Here is a 17,602-nt window from a genome sequence, read left to right as displayed (position 1 = left end):
GCTGGGGTTACTGGGGAGAAAAAAGTTTGCCCAGGGCAGGTGTGACCTGGACGTTGACGGTGGATAATGATCAAGACTGGGAACTTTGCTCACTCAAGCCTGGGGACGCTGAACCTCAAATGACTTTATACAGTTGAGTAGAGTCCATTTGTTGAACCTGAGAACCTTTTGGTCTGCAGAATTTGCATTTGTATTCTCTAAATTTGCTCAGAAATACTGGGTCATTCAGGTTTTTACTTGAGCATTGCTTTAGGATTTCTGAATTAACCTGTTAATCTGAAATGCACAGGCTTTGGAAGGAGATGAATCTTCTGTATAAAATTTTATTGAAGAGAGTGAAAGTAGTAGAATTTTTTTTATGTTATGATGTGTTATTGTTAAATATATATAACTCAAAAATATTTTAATGCATTGGTTATCTTAAAGTAGGTGCCTTTGGCAAGGGGAAATGGGAAATAAACCTGCATAGTTGATCTGCTACACAATGCTTGTGAACTGCACTTTCTGCAAATCAGCTGCCAATCGCCTGATTTCCCCCAACCAACAGGCATGCTTAGGCATGTTGCACCCGCCTGACTGCCTCGTGGAACACGGGCCACACTGATCTCTAAACTGTCCCCACACTTGGTGATGTTCACACGCTGCATTCAAACCTTCCCTCTTCACCCAGCAGCTCGTGCTTGGCACCATACCTGCAAAGCCACACAGTCAATATATTGCACAAGCGGCCAGGGACAGGCACACGGTACACACATCCCCCCTCTGCCAAAATTAACAGCAATTGCGCTCCCTTTCTGTTGTTGCATTTGTAAGCTCAGAATCAGAGTCTTCCTTTAAAATACTTACAGCGCAATATATTTCAAATACATCTCTGTGGAGGCAAAGGTTGGAAAAAAATTTAAAGGGCAGAATTTCAGGATCTCCGTTGGAATTCTGCCAAATGGCAAAAATTTCACATTTCTGATAGGGAAAATATTGAGACTAGAGAGCGTAGCATAGATTCACTTGAATGCTGCTGGTATGAAATAGAAAGAGGAATGTAGGCTTTAAAAATTATGGCCTTTTATATCACAATGTAGAATATTCTGTGCAATGATTAAAAAAAGTATTGTCAACTTTAAAAGGGTATGACTGGGGAGAAAGAGGCTCTCAGCTTCTCAAAAAAAAAAGCAAAGTAGAAAGAAGTTCTTAGTAGTTCAGAGGTCAGGATTGAGGTACTATATATGCAAGGGATTTAGAAGACAGCAATAGAAACTCCTTTACAGAGACAAGAAAGGATCTGAAATTCACTTCCAGGGTTAATTATGGAAGCAGAAACCATATCAACATTCAAAACTCAAAGTATCATAGGAGTGACCACCACACAAGTCCTTTGAGACAAAATTCCATCTTCATACTGATGATACTTTCCATCATGCAAAATGGAATAGATTCAGAAAAGATCTTGAAAACAAAAAAAAACTGCGGATGCTGGAAATCCAAAACAAAAACAGAATTACCTGGAAAAACTCAGCAGGTCTGGCAGCATCGGCGGAGAAGAAAAGAGTTGACGTTTCGAGTCCTCATGACCCTTCGACAGAACTTGAGTTCGAGTCCAAGAAAGAGTTGAAATATAAGCTAGTTTAAGGTGTGTGTGTGTGGGGGGGGGGGGGGGGGGGGGGGGGTGAGGCGCAGTCTCTCCCCCCCGCCCCACCACACACACACACACACACACACACACACACACACACACACACACACACACACACCTTAAACCAGCTTATATTTCAACTCTTTCTTGGACTCGAACTCAAGTTCTGTCGAAGGGTCATGAGGACTCGAAACGTCAACTCTTTTCTTCTCCGCCGATGCTGCCAGACCTGCTGAGTTTTTCCAGGTAATTCTGTTTTTGTTTCACAAAAGATCTTGTAGCTCAAAACTGGCCATCCATGAGACACTGTTGGCCATCAACAGTAGAATTGTATTCAATCACAATCTGTAAACTCATGGCCCAGAATATCTCTTGCTCCAGCACGACCATCAAAACAGGAGATCAAACTGAGGGGTGAGGAGAGCCAGGAGCACCAAGCACACCCAAAAATGAAGTGTCAGCCTGGTGAATGGTGACTTGCATGCCAATAGCAGAAGCAGCATGCATTAGACAAAGCAAAGCAATCCCACAAATAATGGATCAGATCAAAGCTCTGAAGTCCTGTCAATCCACTTAAACCTTCTTCAGCCAGAAGTGCCAATTGGATGGTCCATCTTTGCCTCCTCCCAAATTCCCCAACATCACAGATACCAGTCTTCAGCCAATTTAATTCATGCCATTTAATAAAAAATGGTTGAAGGCACTAGATACAGCAATGGCCATGGGCCTGACAAATTCCCAGCAGTAATACTGAAGATTTGTGCTCCTGAACTAACTGCACCCAAAGCCAGATGTTCCAGTATAGTTACAACACCAGTATCTACCTGACAATATGGAAGATTGCCCAAGTATATCCTGTGCACAAAAAGCAGGACAAATCCAATCCAGCCAGTTATCACCCCAGTCTGACCAAAGTGACAGAAGGTGGCATTGAATCAGCAATAACCTGCTCACCGATGCTCAGTTTGGATCTGCCAGGGCCACTTAGCTCCAGGCCTTATTATAGCCTCAGTCCAAACAAGGACAAAAGAGTTGAATTCAAGAGTTGAGTGGACAGTGATTGCTGTTGATATCAAGGCAACATTTGACTTGAGTGTGACATCCCAAAAAAGAATAAATAAGAAGTTCTCCCAGCTCAGTCTAGAAATGTCGTAGAGCTATGAAGAACTGATTAAAAGCCTATAATGATCAGGCTTCTAACCTACCCTGTTGCCCCTCTCCATTCTCGACACACCCTCCCCACCCCCAGCTCCTTGAACTCTGAGGTGCCTTTTCACCCATCCTCAGTCTCTCCAATCATCACTTCCCTCCCAATTGGCCATACTTCATCCTCCATTCCTCCTTTTTGACCTGAAAAATGCACAGGTGAACACCTGTTTAGGTATAGGATTAGGCTACTGAATAGCTTTCATCCTACAATCAAGAATGAATGTCAGTTATTCCAGTATTTAGTTACATCATATCACATCAACAAGCAGCCAGCTTTCCACATGAATTTTTTGAAATGATTTCCCTCCTCATCTCATCGAACATATCAACTCATCAAGGAGTCCTAGAAAAATTTGAAGTAATGAGAATCAGGGGAAAACTCTCCACTGTTTAGAATTATATGGAGCACAAAGCAAGATATTTGTGGTTGTTGGAGGACAATCAAGTCATCATCCCTAGACACTGCCACAGCAGAAGCTATAAATACTGTGGCTATCAGAGCAGGTTAGAGGCTGGGAACTGTGCAGTGAGCAACCCAGCACCTGACTCCCCAAAGCCTGTGCATTATCGAGAAGGCACAAGTCAGGAGTGTGATAGAATACGCCGTTTACCTGGATGAGTGTGGTTTTAACAACACTTTAGAAATGCAACACCATCCGAGCAAAGCAGCCGCTTGATCGGCACCCAATCCACAACCTTAAAACTCTCACTCCCTCTAAAACCAGTACACAGTAGCAGCAGTGTGTACTATTTACAAGATGCAATGCTGCAATTTGCCAAGCCTCCTTTGACAGAATCTTCCAACTTATGACTTCTACCATCTAGAAGGACAAGGGACACAGACGCATGGGAATACCACTGCCTGCAAGTCAGTCTTCATCCTCACTTGGAACTATAACAACGTTCTTTTACTATTGCTGGGTCAAAATCCTGGAACTGCCTCCCTAACAACGCTGTGGGTGTATCTTTACTACAAAGACTGCAGAGGTTTAAGACAACGGCTCACCATTACTGTCTCAAACTCACTTATGACTGGGTAACAAATGTTGGCCCCGCCAGTAATGCTCAGACCCCATTAACAAATTGGATAGGTGGATGAAGGAAAAAGGGTGCAGAGTGGGTTAATGTGATTCAACCTATTGCTCACATGCAAGGTAAACACTATCATGGACTATTTGTGCTGAATGACTTGTTTCCATGTTGTAAATTCTGTGTGTTTCTGTGTTAGGAAAAAGCATTGCACAATTAATGTATGACAAAGTGACTCACCTTTTTACACATACTGTAAATCATTTCCAAGTATTTGGTGTCAGACAATAGCGTATCTGTGTCCACTGTTATATAATTATGTAAGAGAGGCATCATATCTGCAAATTAAAAAAATCCTTTGAACAATCAAATTTATGAAGTTCATGAGTTTTTCATCTCGTTGATGTACAAAATCAAACAGAAAATTCTGTAAATGCAGAGCAGTTTGATCATTATCTGAAAGTGACTAACGCATTTGACATTATTTGATTTCATATTTCCATTATCTACTTTTAAGTTCAAAAATAGCAGAATTCTAAAATGTTAGTTATCTTTGAGTCAAGAAACTGGAAGTTGTAAAAGCAAAATACTGCAGATGCTGGAAATCTGAAATAACAGAAAATGCCGGAAAAATTTAGCAGGCCTGGCAGCATCTGTGGAGAGAAAAACAAAGTTAACATTGAGTCCATGTGACTTCTTCAGGGCTCTGAAGAGTCATACAGATTTGAAGCATTAACTCTGTTTCACTCTCCACACATGCTGCCAGGCCTGCTGAGTTTTTCCAGCATTTTCTGTTTTTATTATCAAACAATAAGTTGTACTTGACTTATGTTTAATTCGCAACAATTCTGAATAATATGATTTTTGAATAATAGGATTTTAAGACAAAATAATATAGGATTGTGAAAGTACTTGAGTACAAACAGACATACTGCTCTAATAGCTAACAGTCTCACCTCTTAATTCTATTCCCTTCCCCAAGCAACTGAAGTATCTTGTAATGGAAGAGCATGCTTGCAGGATTACTTCACTTCAAAACTCCCAAAGGCTGCAAGCAAACATCCCAGCTATACAGACCAGGGAGTAACGAAACTACAATGACTACTGATCCAAAGATAACGCAGCGACTGACTTCTAAATTAAAAATTAACAAATTTTATTACCCAATACTGGAAACATCTTTATTACACCCACTTTCACTGGCAATGCACATTTTCCTCCAACCTTTTAGTCTTTTTTCCCCATTCACTATTTTCCCTCTCAACATTTTAAACTTTGGATTATGCCAAAGTACAATTCCACAGCTACTTACGCTTAAATGAGCATGTAACGTATTCATGACAGCAGGCTCTGTCACAGCCAATCTACCTGTCCCTTAATTTTCACATGAATGCACTTTCCACAAGAGATGACTTGACAGCTACTAGAAGCAGCCTGCCAGATTTTCCGCCAATTCTAGCCATCTTACCAAAACAACTAGCTCAACACAAATAAGGGGCTGATGATATGACCGCCTTCTTCTGTAAAGTTCAGTAGAATCAACTTCATCCAGGGGAGACCGTTAAGGCTGTAAACATCTCCATACTACAATCAGCTAACAACACACAATTCCATGTTGCAGGCTTCCGTAATTGAACATCATGATCAAGAATTTGCAAACGAAGATAGACAAGAACAATTGACAACAGGAATATGAACTTAACTCCCTTGATTAGATGTCAACGATTCCAAGTTATTGGGCTATTTTTACTTACTTGAATTCATGATAAATGTGTAGATATGCATAGCTATTTGCGATTCACATTTTATTTTTAGCAAACTTACTTTGCAAGTCTCTTGATGTCTTATATGCATTATAAATTTGAGTTGTGTCTTTTTCTTACCAGTATAATAGTCAAAACCATCTTGTTGGAAGACCTCAAACACAAGAGGCAAGAGCTGCCACATCTGTAGTGAGACTTGCTGACAAGTCAGACTATGTGCCAAAGACAAGATTTCCTCATAAAATTCTGAAATAAAACAGCAAGGAATCAGTAATTCACTAATGCACAATCTAACTGTGCTACCATTGAAGAAACAAGTCATTACATACCCAACACATGCTGCTGCAAAACTGTTCCAATAACCTGCAAACAGATGCCTTCCAGCTGCTGTGTGATCTAAAGTTGAAAGTAAAAGTTTGAAATCCAATTAGCTTGGTTTAGTAATAGATTTCAATAGGGACAAAACTAGATAAGGGTGCAAAACTCTCCTTTGAGGGTTAAATACCATATTGACATGAAACTAACATTTTTTCATTATACTATTATAAAGTAGGTTTATGGGGGGGGCAGTGTAAATGGGTCTGTCTGTATGATTTAATTGAATTAGAGTCAGATAATTTCAAGCCTGCAATCTATCAAAAGAAGTTAGGGATATAAAAAAAATTTGAAATGCTAATGAGTAAACATGGATGAGGGCTTAGCATGTAGGTTGTGAAGGAAATTTGCATTTTTAGATAAGTGAAGGGGTTGTTTAGGTTTCAAAGGAATAAGATGTTTACAACTAACAAGACAAGCAAGGCCAAGGAGTGTGTTTATTTTTCCCCAAAGGTATTGAAAGTATTGGCAACATGAAAGATTTTTATATTATGGGAAAAGTAAATTTCCAAAGACAAATAGAACAATGGAATTTACAGATTAAAGAGAAAACATATATAAAGAGGAATGGAAGGTCATGCTGAGGGCCATGTAAGATCTAAGAGGACGTATAAAACAGCCTTGGGGAAGCCTTCAGCTATTTTAGCAGAAGTTTGCTGTGTCCAGTAACCAAAGATGGAGGAAAGCATTTGGAATTCCACTGTCGAGTGGGTGCTGTAGTAAACTTGCTGGCTTACTATTCAAACTTAAAATCTATTTTAGACTGACGTCTTAAAAGTGAGTGTGTAGTTGGGAGTCAGGTTAATTAGGAATTTTGAGATTTGTTATTGTGTTAAGTAACTGTAATCTTATGTATCTGATTGAAATCTTTTTTGTTAATAAACGTTTTAATTTAATTTTTAAAATTTCTAAAGGTGTTAGTGGACTCATGATTTCTGAATTCAGTGCACAAATCTTCTCATAGTAAATACAAACTGCAAAAATGTTGTCATAGCGTGGCCAAGCTTCCCTTGTGAATTTGGTCTGCCAGGCACACATCACTTATGCCACGTCATAACAGTATGAACAATCCAGTTAACTAACAAATATTAGAGGTTCAAACAGAAATTGACCACCTGAAGAACTAACCTCTTTGTGATCTTCCACAACACTAAGGAGAGTATCAATAGTATTAAGAATTCCCATCGCAGTTACCGCCTTATCATCACTGCCCTCTTCATCTGGACCCGTCTGTATGACTTGGTTAAAGGTCATTGCCTAGAATAAAAACAAAGGCTCTAATCTTACTACAAATTCCTTTACATCAACTTAAGGAACTGCCCGTTTTCAGTTTAGTGTTATCACAATTAAAATAAGCAGTGGTCCAATTGCACAGAACAAATAGTGAGTTGAATATGGAGTAATGCACACAAGGAAATGCAACATGCAGCAGAGGTAGAGTTATCTGAAATGATGCAGATGTCATAGGCAAAATAATGTTATTTCATCTGCAAGCTTATCTAACATAACAATCAAACTACTCACCAAATGTTGAGTCATCTCTACTGCGATGGGGGTCACCTCTTCACTATATTCACAAATCATTTTCTGAATCACATTAGTTAAGTCATCATTCTCAGTCTCTCTCACAATGTGCAGTAAGGCCTGCATCACAGGTCTAATAAAAGGCTTGATGTACTCCTTGGCTATAAAACAAAAGGAATGTACAATTTAGTTTCTCTCTGAATGATCTGTTACACTGGACGTCAAAGACTTAGACATTTCTATTATTTTACTTAATCTTTCCCTATGACTGACACACACACCAGACGAAAGGAAAGGTGGCAAGCTGGTTTTAACTCCTTAAACAACCTATCGTAAAGCCCCAAAATTATCCAACAATAAAATATCTGACTATCTGATTGCTTCAAACTATATAATTGTCACTATGGGCTAGGGTCACAGGATTTCCCCAAACAGATGGGGAGTAATGTTAACCCAGCCTACATGGTGAGAAAGAGACAGGTTCAGGTCAACCACCTATTTTATACCCTACAAGACTGTACTCTCTATTGAAGTCTATTTCCTGCTTGACAGGTTAGGCCTTTCCTTTTACTTTCCTTAGCTAAGAAGACAAAGTTGCATATTTACAGCATCTTCAGAATATCCCAAAGTCCTCACAGATGCAACCACTTAAGCAGGGAGCAGCCAATTTTCTCACAGCAAGGTTTCATGAACAGAAAATGAGATAAACATCCAGCTCAGTTGGTGAAGAGCAAGTGTAAAACTCTGGATGGAAAGCTTGCACTTGAGCCAACCATGTCAGCATTTCTGGCACAGTAAAAATTCAGTTTAGCGTTGAGTTAATTTAGAAATATTTAAGGACCACAATTTTAAGGGTATTTACCTACATTGGGAATTCACAACATTTCACCTTGAAAAATTTTTTTTTCCCAAAGTCAAATATAAAAGAGCTAAATGCCTCCTCCAATATACCATTTGTCTTAAAGTTGCAAACGGGCTTTTGTTACCTTTCTCCTGGTTACTGATGAGGACCTGAAGAGCTATAGCAGCCTCCACTTTCACAGGCATTTCTTTATCTTCAATCAGGCATCTTCGGGTCAGCTCCAGTGCAGTTTGCAGGTTCTGGTCATTCTTGAACTTAACCTCACAGAAATAATGAAGGACCCAACAAGCCTGAAATGATAAAAATCAAATGGTTTTACAGCCAGTGTTATAGTCCCCATTTCTTATATTACCCATGGTTAACGTGGCCAGCCATTTAAAAAAGGCAACCTACATTAGCTATTTACATCAATGATAAGGTGATATGAGGCACCATGCCTATGTCAGGTAGACTCTGCTGTTCAAATCTTGTTAAAGTGTGATTACCAGGACAATTAGCCCTGACAAGATAGAATCATAGTATAGGTTACATTACAGGTGGCGGCCTGTCGTGTCTGTGACGGCTTTCTGCAAGAGCAACTCACCTAGTCCCACTCCCCTAACCCTTTCCCTATAGCCTTACAATTTTGTTCCTCTTCAGATAATTATCCAATTTCCTTTTGAAAACTACTATTGAGTCTGCCTCCACCAATCCCAGGCAATGCTTTCTGGATCCAACCCTCTCGTTGCATAGTTTTTCATCATATTACCCTTGGTTCTTTAGCTATTCACCTTAAAACATTGTTCAATGGTTCTTGAACCTTCCTCCAATGGGAAGATTTTCTTTATCTATCTGTCTCAACCCTTCATGATTTTGAACACCTCCATCAAATCTTGTCAAAGAAAAAAGCTCCAACTTCTCCAGTCTATCCATGCAACTGAAGTCACGCATCCCAGAAGCATTCTCATAAATCTTTTCTGTGCCTTGCCAATGCCTTCAAAACATCATAAAATGTAGTGTCCAGAATTGGACATAATACTCCAGTTGTGGTCAAACCCGCATTTTATAAAGGTTCACTATAATTTCCTTGTTTTTGTGCTCTACCTCTACTTATAAGTTCTGCATCCTCTTCCTTGGTAAAGAAACTTGCCAATTACTCATTTAGCAACTCAACCATGCTCTGTTTCCACAGATAGGTCTCCTTTTTGGTCTCTAACCAGCCCCACTCCTCTTGCAACTACCCTTTTACTATTCATATACCTATAAAAGACTTTTAGATTTATTTTTACATTAGCTGCCAGTCTCTTCGCATCTCCAGTTTGCTTTTTCACTTCTACTCTGAAGTTGTATTCAGCCTGACTCTCACTTGTACTATCATTCTGACATCTGTCATATACCCTCTTTTCCTGTTTCATCTTACTTTCTATCACTTTTGTCATCCTGGGAGCTCTGGCTTTGGTTGCCCAATTTTTTTCCCTTGCAGGAATTCATCTCAACTGTATCCAAATCATTTCGTCTTTAAAAGTCCATTGCTTGAGCACGGTTTTCCCCGCTAATTCTTTTATTCAAATTTACCCGGGACAGGTAAAATTGGTCCCTTTCAATTAAGTGTTTTTACTTTAGATTACTCTATGTCCTTTTCCACAGCTAATCTAAACATTACTGTTCTCTCAATGCAGCCCCATTAACACTTGATCCATTTGACCTACCTCATTCTCCAGAACCTGATTTAGCAATGCTTTTGTCGGTGTGGACCGCAGGGAGGATGAGTGAACTGACCACAGCACTGTGGTACAGAGCCCCATTCAAGTGGGGGGAGAAAAGAAAAATGTCGTAGTAATAGGGGATAGCATAGTTAGGAGAATAGATAAGGCCATATGCAGTGAAGACAGAGTCCCGAAGGCTGTGTTGCCTACCTGGTGCCAAGGTTAAACACATGTCTCCAGGGTTGGAGAGAAACTTGGGAGAGTGGGAGGGGAAGGGTCCAGTTGTCGTGGTCCACTTTGGTACCAACAACATAGGTAGGAATAGGAAAGAGGTTCTGCTGAGGGACTATGAGCAGCTCAGGGCTAAATTAAAAAGCAGAACCACAAAGGTAATAATCTCAGGATTACTACCCGAGCCACATGCAAGCTGGCATAGGGTAAATAAGATTAGAGGGGTAAATGCATGGCTCAAAGATGGGTGTGGAGAAATGGGTTCCGATTCATGGGGCACTGGCACCAGAGTTGTTCTATTGGGACAGGCATCATTTAAACCATGCTGGGACCAGTGGCCTGGTGAATCGTATATCTAGGGTTGGACTTTAATTTGGGGGGGGAGAAGCGGGGTTCAATTGAAGGGAAGTTTAAAAAATCAAAAAGAGATGAGAGAGCAGAGGTGCAGGGTAGTAAAGAGGCGAATGATAATCAAAGTGTGACAGGTAGAGGCAGAACATATAAGCAGAAGAATGCAGCAGAAATTAGAACCAGAATGAGCAATAATGTTAAAAAGTCTTAAGGCTCTTTATCTGAATGCATGCAGCATTTGTAACAAGGTAGGTGAACTGACGGCACAAATAGAAATAAATGAATATGACTTGATATTGATTAGAGATGTGATTGCAGGGTAACCAAGACTGGGAACTCAATATTCAAGGGTATTTGATGTTCTGGAAAATTAGGTAAAAAGGAAGAGAAGGTGGGGTAGCTTTGTTAATAAAGAAAGGTAGCAGTGCAGTGGTGACTGGTGATATAGATGCAATAGATTGTGATGTGGAATCAGTTTGAGTGGAAATAAGGATTATGAAGGGGAAGAAATAGCAGGTGGGAGTCCCCGGAGAGTTGCCTCACTGTAGGATACTATCCATCGTGAAATAATGGAAGTGTGTAAGGGTGCTACAATTGTCATGAGTGATTTTAAGCTGCATATTGACTGGGCAAATCAGATTGGCAGGGGTAACATGGGAGGCGAATTTGTAGAGTGCATCAGGGATTGTTTCTTACAGCAATATATTGCAGAACCTACCCAGGAGCAGGCTATTTTAGGTATAGTAATGTGTAATGAGATAGGATTATTAAGAGATATTGTTGTTAAGGATCCTCTGGGGGGGTAGTGATCACATCATGATAGAATTTCAAATTCAGTTTGAGCACGAGCAACTCGGGTCTCAAAACAGTGTCCTCAACTTAAATAAAGGTAATTGCAGAGGTATAAAAAAGAAAGAGTTGTCTAAAGCGGGCTGGGAAAATAGACTAAGGAGAAGGTCAGTGGATGAGCAGTGGCAGGCATTTAAGCAGATATTTCATAATGCTCAGCAAAAAATTTATCCCGGTCAAAAAGGAGGACTCAATGAGAAGAATGAACCACACATAGTTAACAAAGATGGTCAAGGTGAGTATACAATCAAAAACAAAGGCATACAAAGCGGTGAAAACTAGTGGTAGGCCAGAGGATTGGGAATTTTTTAACCAACAGATGATTAAAAAGCTAATAAAGAGGGAGAAAATTGATTATGAGAAGTAAATTGGCAAGAAATATAAAAAACAAAACAGTAAGAGCTTCTATGGGTATATAAAAAGAGGGTGGCTAAAGTGAGCATGGGACCCTTGGAGGACATGACTGGAGAATGGCAGATAATTTAAACCAATATTTTGCAACGGTCTTCACAGTGGAACATCCCAAAGATATCAGATAAGCAAGGCGCTAAAGGGAGGAAAGGTCTCGTAACAGTCTCTATCATGAGGGACAAAGTATTTGACAAACTATTGGGACAAAAGGCAGACAAATCGCCAGGACCTGATGGCCTGCATCCAAGGGTTTTAAAGGAAGTGGCTGTAGAGATAGTGGAGGCATTGGTAGAAATATTCCAGAACTCACTGAATTCCAGTAGGGTCCTAGCCGATTGGAAAACCGCTGATGTGATGCCCCTGTTCAAGAAGGGAGGGAGACAAAAAGCTGAAAACTATTGGCCAGTCAGCCTAACATCTATCATTGGGAAAATGCTAGAATCCATTGTTAAGGAAGAAATAGCAGGATATTTAGCAAAACTTAATGCAATCAAACAGAGTCAACATGGTTTTGTGAAAGGGAAATCATGTTTGACAACTTTGCTAGAGTTCTTTGAGGATATAACAAGCCAGAATTGATAAAGGGGAACCGGTAGACGTTGTGTATTGTGATTTCCAGAAGGCATTCAATAAGGTGCCACATAAAAGGTTATTGCACAAGATAGGAACTCACAGTATTGGGGGCAATGGATTAGCATGGATTGAGGATTGGCTAAGAGGAGAGGCAGGATTAATGGGTCTTTTTCAAGTTGGAAAGACGTAACTAGTGGAGTGCCACAAGGATCAGTCCTTGGGCCTCAATTATTTATATCAATATTAAATGACTTGAAGGAGGGGGCAGAGTATAAAGTATCCAAATTTACTGATGATACAAAAATAGGTGGGAGAGCATGTTGTGATCGAGGACATAAGGAATCTGCATGGGGATATAGATAGGATGAGTGAATGGGCAAAAAACTTGGCAGATGGAGTTTAATATAGGAAAGTGTGAGGTCATGCACTTTGGTCGGAAGAATCAAAAGGCAGATTATTTAAGTGGAGAGAGACTCCAGAGAAATGCAGCACAGAGGGATCTGGGAGTTCTTATGAATAAAACACAAATTTAGCATGCAGGTGCAGCAAGTAATTAAGAAAGCAAATGAAATTTTGGCCTGTGTTGTTAGGGTGATGGAGTTTAAAAATAGGGAAGTCTTGTTACAACTGTACAGGGTGTTGGTGAGGCTGCACATGGAGCAGTGTGTACAGTTTTGGTCCCCGTATTTATGAAAGGATATACTGGCATTGGAGGCAGTTCAAAGAGATTCACTAGGCTGATTCATGGGATGAAGGGGTTGACTTATCAAGAATGGCTAAACAGGTTAGGCCTTTATTCATTAGATTTTAGAAGAATAAGGGGTGATCTTATTGAAACGTACAAGATTCTGAGGGGGCTTGACAGGGTAGATGTTGAGATGATGTTTCCACTAGTGGAGGAATCTCCAACTAGGGGACATAGTTACAGAATAAGGGGACACTTATTTAAAATTGAGATGCAAAGGAATTTCTTCTGAGAGTAGTGAATGTCTGGAATTCTCTACCCCAGAGTTGTGGAGGCAAGATCACTGAAAGTATTTAAAGAGGAGGTAGATGGATTTTTAAGTTTCAGGGAGTTGAGGGCTTTGAGGGGCTGGCACGAAAGAGGAATTGAGGCCTGCGGCAGATCAGCTATGATCTTTATGAATGTCAGGGCAGGCTTGAGGGGCCAAATGACCAACTCCTGCTCCTATTTCTTATATTCTTTCTCATTGGTTGGAAACATATTTATCAAGACAAAGTTCTCCTGAGCACACTTCAGAAACTCTTTCCCCCTTGTTACCCTTTACATTATTAAAAATTAACTGTTGTAAAATTTATACAAACTGGCTCCTCAAGGTTGCTTTTCATCAAATCATATAGCTGTACTTATTATTCCTGACCTACATTGAATGTTCTGTGTCAACACAATACTTTATGTTCTCTGCCTATCAAGCCAGCCCCCTAATGCAGAGTTTACACAATCATTGTTCAGTGATGAAAACCAGCTATAAGCTAGCAATGATTCAAGGGTTGAGAAACTCTGGGCAGCAAGAACTACTAACAGGTAAAATGTTGTTGGCCTGCCTTGTTCTGATACCACTGGACCCATAACACGTTCCCTCCCAATACCAACAGATAGCATCCCCAACACCTTTGGACTTCTTTTCATTACTTCTAAACCCCAGGACACAATTCCTCTCCAAACTAAAGATCAAGATCTTCCTCACCACTCCATCCAAGTTCTTCACACACTACAAGACTGCTTAACTCCAGGAACCCTGCTTCAAAACTCCCCTGCGACAAAACACCTACCTCAAATCAGCAACATTTGCCAATTTTCAAAGGAAAATAGAACAGAGGCTGCAATTAACTGTTTTCATAAAAACTGACAATCATGTAGGTTCATCCCAAAAATTTTGATAAAATTTGCAGAATACCCAGATTAATAAAACTGGACTGACTTCAGTTTCTGTAAAATACTAATTTACTCAATCTCTATCATTGCTCATTTGCTTCAATCAGTAACCTTAGTCAGTTCTCACATTAACAATTTGATGAAGCATTACATGGAAGTAAAAGGGGGCAGATTAAACCTATATTAGTCTGAATGTTTTAAGTCAATTGCAAAGGTATGAAATCACAAATATATGTACACACACTCACCCTTGCTCTCATGTAGCCCAGCTCACTGCTGAACAGTGGGAAGACATGGTTCTGCAACATGAATTCCATCTGATCCTTGTAGATTTTTTTCTGTTGGAGGAACAAACAAACATTGCTGGTTAAACAGATTTAAAATTGAGCACGCAATAGATCAATTTACAATGTTATGAAGAGATATTAGTGTCTATAATGTTATTGGAAATTATTTTTAAAATGGAATTGTGGTGGGGTCTGTGTCTATGTGTTTGACTGTGTCTTTTAGTTGGATTAAAGCCAGCTAGTTTGGGTGCTTTGATGTATAGCAGTTTTGAGATGTTAATTAGATAAAACGTAAGGAGGATAGAAGTTAAAATGTAAATTTGCATTTGTTGAATAAAGCATTCAAGAGCGGGAGTAAAATCTTGCACCTAGCTTGAAGGCGCCAAGCTATGTGTTTATTTTTTCAGCTTACTGATAAAATTGGTGGAATGAAAGGATAAGAGGTGTAACATTAAAAGCCTAATGATTCAATGAAAAATTTACATTCAAAGGAAAAGCTAGGTATAAACAGAAAGGAGACTGTGTGTAAGGCAGAGGCATTTAAGATTTAACCAGCGTATAAGCCTACAAATGTGTCTACAAAGGAGCCAAATTGCAAGGAACCTCATTTTTAATTTGTATGGTCAAATGTGCTTTACCTGGTGTCTATTTGAAGTCTATGGGTTACTGTTGCCTTGGTGGAGATTTACTTGGGAGTGATTTTATGTTATTCATTCATGGGATGTGGGCTTCGCTGACTGGGCCAGCATTTATTGCCCACCCCTAGTTGCTCTTGAGAAGGTGGTGGGGAGCTGCTTTCTTGAACCACTGCAGTCCATGTGGTGTAGGTACACCCACAGTGCTGTTAGGAAAGGGATTAATTTAGGGATTTGTTTACAAGTTATTATGGTAGTAATTTGTAGACATGTGTATGTGTTTAATTTGTTAAATTAATAAATGTTTAATATAAAGAACCTCTTGGGGCTTGGTGGTCTTATTCCTGAATTCAGAGCTGCATCTCAAACATAACAATTAAAAATATAGGTTATGACAGTTGTTCAAGTTTTCCTCAGGTTTAAACAACTCAGCCTTTAACAACTCTGTCATAACAAACATGAAAGGAAAAAACTTTTTTTTGTGAACCTATGTATTCTTTAAATTTTGTGTTCCCTCTCCAACTGTCTCTTTAGCAACCCACCAACTACAATTAATAGATTTTCCACTTCCGAGAGACTGTTATAAGTCAACCTTACCCAAATGATTGGACAAACATCTGATATTAACTTGCCTCTTCCCTACAGAGCATTAACCAAGATCATTTAATCCGGGAAGATGGAAGGTGGCCGTGGGTACAAACCTATTCTGCTATGAAGTTTGGGGTTATAACATACTGCAAAACACAGGCTCACATTTCTAATGTTGAGCATTGAAGCTAATTCCCTGTCAGGGAAGATATAGTGTAGTGCAAATATGCAATTAAGCAGGTTCCTTTATATACCACTATAATAATCACCTTCAATAATACTTCGGCTAGGGAACCAATCATATGCAAAGCCCCATCTTTCTTCCGGGGATCAACTGTTGGTTCTGTGAGTATCTGGTAACAGAATCCCATTGTTTTTTGCAACACCTGAAAAAAGAAATATTTGTGAGAATTAAGACTTATACCAAAGCCTCCAATATTGTTCGCAACATTGCAGCACACAAAACATAGTAGTAATTAGATAAACAAATGCATACATTTAATCTATTCAAACAATAAAGCAGACAGAATGAGCACATACATACATACACAGAGAGCCTGTTTCAGCTGAACAAAATAAGTGACAGTCATTCACTGACTCATCCCTAAGGGCAATGCCTTGACCAATCAAGGTCAAGCTGCCTGGTTTAAATTTCAAACAATGCTTGGCAGTTAACTGTCAGTCACCATCATTGGTGCATTCTCCATGGCAATGCTACTTGCCAACCAATCAGCACTCCCTCCACATACAGTATAAATTGTTGTTAATCCCCTTATATTGGCATTCTTGCAAGGGTACTGATGAGAGCAAGATGAAAAGCTTAGGCATATCTTTTTTCAGCAATACTCAAGTTCTGTATTACCAAACAACTAAAATTAAGCTACATATCACTTCAATTTTTATATCTGTTCAATTTTTGAAAACTACAGTTATTCTGGCAATTCACCATCATAAGGCATGTTACTGGACACACAGAATGCTTGAAATGCCAACAAGGCATTTAGATGATCACCAATGTTTCCTCAAGTTCCTGCGCAGGCTGCACATAAATTAACCCACCTAGTATGTGCAGCCAGGCAAAAAGAATTGTACAGGTCAACCATTGAGAAGGCCTTGCAACACTGCAAGACCGTATTATGATCTGAATTTCCCCTGTGACCAACTGTACTCAGTTGCAATGCTTAGAAAACAGCACATTTTGTACAGGGTCCATGGCCAAGACCTAAGCCACCAGAAAAAGCTCCACACTAATATTTTTAATTAGTAGCAAGTAAATAATTACAGCACTTTGTTTAGACATTTGTAAACCGTAAGACAAAAGCTCGGCTAATAGCAGAATCTGACGATCACAGTGAAACACTCACTTCTTTTCTCTTGCTGCAGGCCGTGTATAATAACGTCTGAGCTGCTGTCGTTGGAGAGATGAAGTCTTCAAATACATCTATACATAAAATCCACGAATCAAGTGTTATAAATTGCAATAGTGATGACTAAATCCCCAAGTGCAAGTTGAACTTTAAATACTTATATTTAAATCAAATTTGTACTGATCTCCCCACATAAAATTTGACCTCAAGGTATCTCAAAAGCCATTAATAGATTATTCAAATTCATTCTGAACTGTAATAACCTTACAATTTGTACATCTTGGCTTTCTTTTACAGATTTATTACAGATAACATTCAATAGTTAATCATATCAGC

At 39.4% G+C, this 17,602-nt stretch overlaps 1 protein-coding gene across 4 annotated transcripts in view; it reads right to left on the bottom strand.

Moving 5' to 3' along the window:
* ipo7 (importin 7) overlaps positions 1 to 17,602 on the bottom strand; it is a 70,965-nt gene that overhangs the window by 18,802 nt on the left and 34,561 nt on the right. For all 4 annotated transcript variants that reach the window (XM_041197290.1, XM_041197289.1, XM_041197291.1 and 1 more), the window contains exons 11-19: positions 17,264 to 17,340; positions 16,169 to 16,285; positions 14,638 to 14,727; positions 8,517 to 8,682; positions 7,531 to 7,691; positions 7,135 to 7,263; positions 5,961 to 6,027; positions 5,752 to 5,877; positions 4,109 to 4,206 (exon numbers count right to left, since the gene is read on the bottom strand). In XM_041197290.1, coding sequence (XP_041053224.1) covers positions 4,109 to 4,206; positions 5,752 to 5,877; positions 5,961 to 6,027; positions 7,135 to 7,263; positions 7,531 to 7,691; positions 8,517 to 8,682; positions 14,638 to 14,727; positions 16,169 to 16,285; positions 17,264 to 17,340 — 1,031 coding nt within the window. The remainder of the gene's footprint in view (positions 1 to 4,108; positions 4,207 to 5,751; positions 5,878 to 5,960; positions 6,028 to 7,134; positions 7,264 to 7,530; positions 7,692 to 8,516; positions 8,683 to 14,637; positions 14,728 to 16,168; positions 16,286 to 17,263; positions 17,341 to 17,602) is intronic.

This window comes from Carcharodon carcharias, chromosome 10 (assembly GCF_017639515.1).
Source record: "Carcharodon carcharias isolate sCarCar2 chromosome 10, sCarCar2.pri, whole genome shotgun sequence".
Lineage (NCBI taxonomy): Eukaryota > Metazoa > Chordata > Chondrichthyes > Lamniformes > Lamnidae > Carcharodon > Carcharodon carcharias.
Note: the sequence above shows the minus strand (reverse complement) of the source record. Positions and strands in the feature narration are given on the sequence as shown.